Below are 9,679 nucleotides of genomic sequence, written 5' to 3'. Positions count from 1 at the left end.
CCTGTAATTTTCTGTTTCTGCTCAAAAACAAATGTAAGGAAACAATCTTTACCTCCGCCACCAAAGGTGGATGGAGGTTATGTTTTCACCCCTGTCTGTCTGTTTGTCTGTCTGTCCGTTTGTGAACAAAATATCTCAAAGTTGTGGACGGATTCGGACGAAATTTGGCAGAGATGTAGCGTATGTGACAAGGACGAAATGATTAGATTTTGGTGAAGATCCGGATTCGGATCCGGCTACTAGAAATTTTCAGGTGATTCTTCACCATTTAGTCACCATTCTGGCCAACCAGGCGGAGGTATGCTCTCTACTGAGTGCCGTTGTAGTTTTTATTCTGTTTTATGCTACCTACACAAATGCAAATAGAAACCTGAATAATTCCGTGCTCTGGTCTTCAATTTATTATGTGACCACAAGTGCAGAAAAGAACAGCCATCTTGCACAGGGAAGGAAAAAGCAATTTTTTTCTCAACATCGTCAATAATAGCAAAAAAAACAAAAAACGAAAACAAAAACAAACAAAGAAGCAATCAACATTTAACGGTTCCAAGAATTACACACAAAACGTATTCAGTAAGCAGACAAGGCATACAACGACATATTCCTCAGTCCAATAGGTCTCAGTAAGATGGGTCTCCGAAACCAGCATCCACCTGTGCCTGGGCGATCTCTGCGAGTAGACCATCATCTTGCAGGTGAAGCTGGCACACAACGTGAGGAAAAGGTAACACTGACCATCGAGATTTCATTGTCTTTTAGTGATGGAGGTTACGCACGAACCTATTAGTGAATCCGTGGTCTTACAAAGCATGAGAATAAAATAAGAGTGATTGCCCAGTTAATTAATTAAATTGTTAAAGGACTATTACAAATACATGTTCCCCTTGTTTTTTCTCTCTTTCTCTAAACAAGAACAAAAATGGATTCCTGGGAGATCCTGCCCTCTGTGCGGGGATAACCAGTGTCGCAAGTTGGCGTTTGCAGTTTCGACACATGTGCCCATGTACACAAACCCACCTTTTTACATCACAAACCTTCCCAGAAGTTCCCTGAATCCATCGTAGTTGGAGTTGTTGAAATCCATTAATCCGTTCTCAAGTTATAACATGACAAACAAACAGACAGACAGACAGACAGACAGACACGGCTCCTTTTATAATATAGACTAGAATATAAGACCCGTCGCTTCGCTGATGGAAATACCAATCTTGGCTGCGATGGGGGAAGAAAAAAAAAAGATTCCTGGGAGATCCTGCTCTCCGTTCAAGGATAACCAACGTCAGGTGTCGGCATTTGTAGTTTTCACATGGGTGTCCATGTATCCATAAAAAAAAATCCCAACTTTTTGGGGGGGGGGGGGGGGGGGGGGAAGAATCACAAACATTCCCGGGAGTTTCCCGAATCCACCGTAGTTGGATTTATTGAAATCCGTTAATCCGTTCTCAAGTTATAACAGGACAAACAGACAGACAGACAAACAGACAGACAAACAAACAGACAGACAGACAAACAGACAGACAAAACAGACAGACAGACAAACAAACAGACAGACAGACAGACAAACAGACAGACAGACAGACAAACAGACAGACAGACAAACAGACAGACAGACGGCTCCTTTTATAATATAGATGTTGGGGAATAATTGTAATATGTATAATGTTACTATAAGCACTGCGGTAAATATGTAAATGCCGCTCAGACTTATCTTTCCACGTGTTATTTGACGTTTATGTTGCATAATATTATGAAAATATTGTTGATAAAAAAATGTCTTTTTCGTAAAAAATATATTTTACTTTAAGTTGCACTTTATATGGACAATCCAAAATGAAACTGAAAAAGTTTTCTTGTTTTCTCAACGCAGATAATAGCCGTATAGGATTGATGCAGTGCGAACAGGTGAACTTTTACCATTGAAGCGCACAATCATCAAGCACGATCGCAGGTGTGGGGCCTCTTACGGTCAAGTAAAGAACTAGATGCGATTCCCCCGGTCGCTACAAACGAATGCGCGCTCGCTGATGTCATTGTCTGCGAGGCAGCGGCGTGGCGTGGCGAGCGTTTCCATGGCGACAGCGGCGGCTTCTCCGTCGTCCGGGGGCTCAGGAATGTCCCGGCGCCTTCCCTTTGTCCCGGCAACGGGCAGAAGGCGACAAAGCGGCTGTGCGGCGGGTCAGGACAATCTGGCCAGGGATCGGGCCAGGTCCAACATCGGGCCAGGGAACATCACGCCGTCCTCTCTTCGCGACGATGTGTAACGCCCATGCGGATTTTATTGACGAAAGCCACTTCTGTTTGAACCGAGTGAACTTTGCTTCACGCCGTCTTCCTTGAAAAAAGAGAGTACGGAACATTGCGCAACAGGTGTGTGAGGGCGCAGGATGTGAGAATGCAATTATTGGTGCATCACACTTTGAGAATGCATTGAGTTCCTTTGAGATGATGGGATGGGAGCATCACATGGAAGAGGTGAAAAATGCACCAATAACGAAAAAAGAAAAAAGAACCCACCTTACCCCACAACGAAGAGCAAAAAAACAAAAAATGGAAAAAACAAAAACCAAAAACAAAACGAAAACAAAAAGACCACGAAAGCCTTTTTGTTTAAAAAACGACTTTTTGTTAAAGGGGGGGGGGGGGGGAACAAAAAAAAATGACAAGCATTTTTGTTTAAAAACGACTTTTTGTTAAAGAAAAAACAAAAAACAAAAAAACGAAAACAAAAAAACGACTAAAGCCTTTTTGTTTAAAAACGACTTTTTGTTAAAGAAAAAAACCAAAAAACAAAACGAAAACAAAAAAACGACTAAAGCCTTTTTGTTAAAAAAAAACTACTTTTTGTTAAAGAAAAAACAAAACAAAATGAAAACAAAAAACGACTAAAGCCTTTTTGTTTAAAAAACGACTTTTTGTTAAAGGGAAAAATAAAAACGAAAACAAAAAACAAGCAGTTTTGTTTAAAAACGACTTTTTGTTAAAGAAAAAACAAAAAAACGAAAACAAAAAAACGACTAAAGCCTTTTTGTTTAAAAACGACTTTTTGTTAAAGAAAAAAAAAAAAAAAAAAACGAAAACAAAAAAACGACTAAAGCCTTTTTGTTAAAAAAAACTACTTTTTGTTAAAGAAAAAACAAAACAAAATGAAAACAAAAAACGACTAAAGCCTTTTTGTTTAAAAAACGACTTTTTGTTAAAGGGAAAAATAAAAACGAAAACAAAAAAACAAGCAGTTTTGTTTAAAAACGACTTTTGTTAAAGAAAAAACAAAAACGAAAACAAAAAAAACGACTAAAGCATTTTTGTTTACAAACGACTTTTTGTTAAAGAAAAAAGAAAAAAGAAAAACAAAACGAAAACAAAAAAAACGACTAAAGCATTTTTGTTTTAAAAAACGACTTTTTGTTAAAGGGAAAAATAAAAACGAAAACAAAAAAACAAGCAGTTTTGTTTAAAAACGACTTTTGTTAAAGAAAAAACAAAAACGAAAACAAAAAAAACGACTAAAGCATTTTTGTTTACAAACGACTTTTTGTTAAAGAAAAAAGAAAAAAGAAAAACAAAACGAAAACAAAAAAAACGACTAAAGCATTTTTGTTTTAAAAAACGACTTTTTGTTAAAGGGAAAAATAAAAACGAAAACAAAAAACAAGCAGTTTTGTTTAAAAACGACTTTTTGTTAAAGAAAAAACAAAAAACAAAAAAACGAAAACAAAAAAACGACTAAAGCCTTTTTGTTTAAAAACGACTTTTTGTTAAAGAAAAAAAAAAAAAAAAAAAACGAAAACAAAAAAACGACTAAAGCCTTTTTGTTAAAAAAAACTACTTTTTGTTAAAGAAAAAACAAAACAAAATGAAAACAAAAAACGACTAAAGCCTTTTTGTTTAAAAAACGACTTTTTGTTAAAGGGAAAAATAAAAACGAAAACAAAAAAACAAGCAGTTTTGTTTAAAAACGACTTTTGTTAAAGAAAAAACAAAAACGAAAACAAAAAAAACGACTAAAGCATTTTTGTTTACAAACGACTTTTTGTTAAAGAAAAAAGAAAAAAGAAAAACAAAACGAAAACAAAAAAAACGACTAAAGCATTTTTGTTTTAAAAAACGACTTTTTGTTAAAGAAAAAACAAAACAAAAAACAAAACAAAATGAAAACAAAAAAACGACTGAAGCCTTTTTGATAAAAACGACTTTTTGTTAAAGAAAACAAACAAACAAAAAACCCCACTAAATATACTTTTTATTTTTTATTTTTTAAATTTCTCAAGATGCTTGAACTATTACCTGGTTTCTAATGCACGACTAAACCCGGGTTAAAAAATCACCTTGTTGCTGATTCCAACATCCCGGTTTGTGTTTCTAAAGCGAGTTTGGCCGCACGTTAAACCGACCCTTTCCCAAAGCGTGTGGACTCATGATGACATGACGGTTGCCAGTCAGGAGAGATGCCACTGGCCTACACATATTGAGACAAAAGTCAAAAGGAGAGACGGTCATTTTTTGGCCGACGATAATCCTAATTATTCTTTGTCACCTTTTGAAACTACACAGTTGGCTGAAGAGAAGAGAAAGGTGGCAAAAGATGTAGATGATGAGGTGTTTTTCATGAGGAAACGATACACGTTCATGATCAAAAGTTGCTTAGACCCAGTTTTTCTTTTGGGCCTAGCAGCGCATCCCAGACCACAGGCTCGACTAGTGATCTCGGGGCAGGCGAGTTCAGCCCATCGGTTGACATGTGCTGCACGATTCGACAGAATGCCTGCGGGTGTGGATGGCATATAGGTTGAATGTGTATGGCCTCAAGTCCCAATCTCATGCCTCATCGTTTAATACTTTGCAACCTTTATGTTCTCTCCTGCCACCTTCGTGCTTTTAAAACGTGCCAAATGGTGCATTTCCAAATAGTGCTGTTGGTGTTTCCCCGCTTTCCTATGTTCTTTTTGTTGAGTTCTACTCTGTATTCGAGCATGAGCTTAGACTTTGTATACAAAAAAGAAAAAAACTACGATAATTAGAATTGCCGTATAATTTAATCTACGATATGCAAACACACACACACACACACACACACACACACACACACACACACACACACACACACACACACACACACACACACACACATGTATATTGCAGAGTAAAAGGCGAATGAAACCAAGAGAGGTAACTTGATCTACTCTGCTATTCTAGCAATAAGCAAATGAGAGCAGATCCGGTGTCAAGGCTGCGAGACCATATCTCCTCTCGCTTGTTTATTACTAAACTAGGGCATGCCCGTACTATATATATATCTAAAATTATATCCCCCCCCCTCTATTTACATGAAATGGTTTGGTCCAAAGCGAACGGCTTGCGAGTACGGTGACAATCCCCCCCCCTCTATTTACATGAAATGGTTTGGTCCAAAGCGAACGGCTTGCGAGAACGGTGACAACCCCCCCCCTCTATTTACATGAAATGGTTTGGTCCAAAGCGTACGGCTTGCGAGTACGGTGACAATCCCCCCCCTCTATTTACATGAAATGGTTTGGTCCAAAGCGAACGGCTTGCGAGTACGGTGACAATCCCCCCCCTCTATTTACATCAAATGGTTTGGTCCAAAGCGAACGGCTTGCGGAGTTTGGTAAAGAAATCGCCATAGCGTGCACAAAGGCGCAGGAAAGCGAAAGAATCGCAAATTAGTTTTAATTAGTTTTAAAACATAGTTTAACGGCAACATAGTTTGCCAACGTGAAATAAATGAATACGCTCTCAAATGTGCCGTCCGAGGCAGAGTCTGTTCGCCACGTTTGGCACACGTGATAGCTCGCTGCTCTCTGATTGGTTGAATCGTTTTTTGGACATAGCTCGGTAACTACTTGTCCGATTAATATGAAACCTTGAAAAGGCACATCCTCGGGTCCCCAGCAATATACCTGGCAAGTTTCAAGTATATCGGACCCGTGGTTGTCGAGAAACAGCGGTCACAGACATACAGAGATTACTGGAATTATAGATAGACTAGGGCATGCCCGTACTATATATATATCTAAAATTATATCCCCCCCCTCTATTTACATGAAATGGTTTGGTCCATTCGCAAAGCCAAAGCGAACGGCTTGCGAGTCCGGTGACAATCCCCCCCCTCTATTTACATGAAATGGTTTGGTCCATTCGCAAAGCCAAAGCGAACGGCAGTTACGAATCGCAGTTACGATGAATCGCAAAGTAGTTTTAATTAGTTTTAAAACATAGTTTAACGCCAACATAGTTTGCCAACGTGAAATAAATGAATACGCTCTCAAATGTGCCGTCCGAGGCAGAGTCTGTTCGGCACGTTCGGCACACGTGATAGCTCGCTGCTCTCTGATTGGTTGAATCGTTTTTTGGACATAGCTCGGTAACTACTTGTCCGATTAATTTCAAACCTTGAAAAGGCACATCCTCGGGTTCCCAGCAATATACCTGGCAAGTTTCAAGTATATCGGACCCGTGGTTGTCGAGAAACAGCGGTCACAGACAAACAAACAAACACACACACAGACACACAGACACACACACACACACACACACACACAGAGATTAGTGGAATTATAGATAGATTACTGGAATTATAGATAGATAACCAGGGTCGATCCAGTTACGTACCCGTTTTGGTTGTAATCGTCTTTTCTCTCTATGATGTGTAATCCCAACCACCTCAATGACATATGCAGTGTGTGTATATATACTGTATATATACATTATAAATGATATACGGTAGGTATATATAAATACAGTCGTGGCCAAAAATATTGGCACCTTTGCACTTTTTTCAAATAACCCACAATTTTCTCTAAAAAATAAGTTGAAATTGACAAAAGTATTTTGTCTCTACAATTATTTATTTCACTGTTAATAGGACAGAACCTTTGTTTTTGATTCAGAACTTAATATATCCTTTTAAATCAGAAAATAAAAAGAAATAGCATTGACAAAATTATTGACACCCTCAACTTAATATTTGGTAGCACAGACTTTGGACAAAATAACTGCAGTCAGGTGCTTCCTATAGCCATGAATGCGCTTCCTACACCTCTCTACTGGCAGTTTGTCCCACTCTTCTTGTACAAACTCCTCCAGTGCTCTCAGATTTGAAGGATGCCCTCTCCCAACTGCTGTTTTCACATCTCCCCACAGTTGTTCAATGGGATTTAGATCTCGAATCATTGCTGGCCACTTCAGAACAGTCCAGCGTTTTGTCTTCAACCATTCCTGGGTGCTTTTTGAAGTGTGTTTGGGGTCATTGTCCTGCTACAAGACCCATGAGCTTCGACGGAGACACAGCTCTCTGACACTGGGTTGAATATTGCGCTCCAAAACGCCTTGGCAATCTCCTGATTTCATGATGCCATGCACACATTCAAGGCATCCACTGTTAGAGGCAGCACAGCAACCCCAAAACATCACTGTACCTCCTCCATGTTTGACTGTTGGCGAGGTGTTCTTTTCTTTGAAGGCTTCCTTTTGTTTTCTGTAAACATAGAGATGATGTGCTTTACCAAAAAGCTCTAATTTGGTCTCATCTGTCCACAGGCCAGACATTCTCCCAGAAGGATTTTGGCTTGTTCAGGTTTGTTTTGGAAAACTCCAGTCAGGCTTTCTCAGCAGTGGGTTCCTCCTGGGTCTCCTACCATAGAACCCCCTTTCATTGAGTTGGCGAGAGATGGTGTGAGTTGAAACTGTCGTACCTTGTGTCTGAAGGTCAGCTTGAATCTGTTTGGCAGTTGATCGAGGTGCGTTCTCCACCATTTTAACAATCCTTTGCTGCAATCTTCGATCAAGTTTTCTTTTGCGGCCACGTCCAGGGAGGTTGGCTACAGTGCCATGGGCCTTAAACTTCCTGATACCATTGCGTACGGTGGACACAGGAACCTCAAGATATCTGGAGATGGACGTGTAGCCTTGAGATTGTCCATGCTTGGCTACAATATTGTGTCTGACCTCCTCAGACAATTCTCTGGTTTTCTTTCTTTTCTCCATGCTCATTCCGGTACACACAGTGACACAAATCAGCAGAATGACCCTTTTTCTCCATTCAAACTGGTTGAATGAGTGATTTTTATATTGCAGGTACCTGCAACTCACCACAGGTGAGTTCAATTCCAAAGTAAAGGAGAATCACCTGCTTGAAACCTTATTATTTCTTCTTGAAACTTCTAAAAGGTGCCAATGATATTGTCCGGGCCATTTGAGGATTTCTCTGTGGAATAAGCTAAGATTTAGTATTTTTTCATCTTTTTTTGTTTTGTTCCACTGCAAACAAAAGAAATACATTTGTGGATACCAAAATATTTTCTAATTTCAACAATTTTCTGGAAGAAATGGTGCATTATTTGAAAGAAGTGCAAGGGTGCCAATACTTTTGGCCACGACTATATATATGTGTATATATATATATATATATATATATATATATATATATATATATATATAATTGTGTGTGTGAATACCACAATTAGTGAACATCACATCATGCATTTCTTGCCTGCACTCACAGACAGATCTCTGTAGCATCAAAGATTGGTCTTTAACAGCCTGTTCCACATCAGCACCAAGGCCAGAGGGGAGGAGTGATCCAAATGTGAACGCGTTTCTGCCTACTGCCCTTCGTCAGTTTGATGTTGCCACTCCCTACTCTTCCTCCACCCCCTCCACATAAAGCCCAACCATTGATGCAGCAGAGATTGGTCCGGAGGCAGTGGATGACGTACTGTTCATCCATTGGGTGACATATGCACAAGGGACCTTAATTTCATTATATATTTTCAGACTGCTTCTACATTTAACCCTTTAGTTGCTTGGTTTGCCTATCCGGGTGTCGTTAATGTAGGAATCTTTTATTTCACGAAGGTACTGGCACACAATTACACCTACTCTTTCACAATGAATATTTATTTCAGATCTTTAACATCTCCTAGTAAATGCCTGCAGATGGGATATGAAAGATTGTTGTATATTGAGAATTTTAAAATAATTCCCCAGTGGGAGCATATATGTCAGCTGCCTGCAAGGACCTGCCTCTGTGTAGATGTGACGGCCTGGACTTGGCACCTACCTTGACAGCATACTTGTAGGACTGCTCAGCCTCCATCCTCCTGCCGGCCTGGCCATCCACAGAGAAAGAGGACAAGAGGAATAAAAACAGTAGCAGAACATTAGTAAGCACTTTCCCACCAAAATAAAACACAGTGGCACATTGTCTGCTTAAGATCCTGCCTATAAAGTGTTTATTCAGGGCAGAAAACAATGGCGGAAGAGGGGGAGGAAAAAGACTCCTTTTGACGCGGAGTCTGGGGCCTCGCCCTCTCGGATAAAGGCCGGAGAATCATTGAGCGGAGACATAATGGGGTGGCATGGTTTTGGGCTGCCTTGGCGATGCTTTGGCAGCTACTGACAGCACGAGAAAGAGCTCATGGGTGGGTTAATGGCGAGCCCAATCCAAGACGTTCAATCCCCCTCGGCCTTTCAAAGGGCCTGCCTCATTGAGCTGAGTGCAAGAGCATCACCGGGCAGCTGGGGTAGCGGTAAGAAGAGCCACTGGCCAGGCATCAGTGTATTATGGTACAATATGGAGGGTGGTACTCTGAGATTTACATTAGTGTGTCCTTTCTCTGCACACATTATTTCACGCAAGACTGCAGTGGTGCTTTGAAGT

At 39.8% G+C, this 9,679-nt stretch overlaps 1 protein-coding gene across 1 annotated transcript in view; it reads right to left on the bottom strand.

The window, feature by feature from the left end:
• Positions 1-392: 392 nt before the first annotated feature.
• Positions 393-9,679, bottom strand: part of CFAP70 (cilia and flagella associated protein 70) — a 65,466-nt gene continuing 56,179 nt past the window's right edge. The window contains exons 24-25 of the mRNA XM_068133068.2: positions 9,080-9,127; positions 393-701 (exon numbers count right to left, since the gene is read on the bottom strand). Of these exons, the coding sequence (XP_067989169.2) occupies positions 621-701; positions 9,080-9,127 (129 nt within the window). The 3' untranslated portion in view covers positions 393-620. The remainder of the gene's footprint in view (positions 702-9,079; positions 9,128-9,679) is intronic.

Source organism: Myxine glutinosa, chromosome 12, assembly GCF_964187855.1.
Source record: "Myxine glutinosa chromosome 12, kmMyxGlut1.1, whole genome shotgun sequence".
In the NCBI taxonomy this organism is placed as follows: Eukaryota; Metazoa; Chordata; class Myxini; order Myxiniformes; family Myxinidae; genus Myxine; species Myxine glutinosa.
This window is presented reverse-complemented; position numbering and strand designations above follow the sequence as displayed.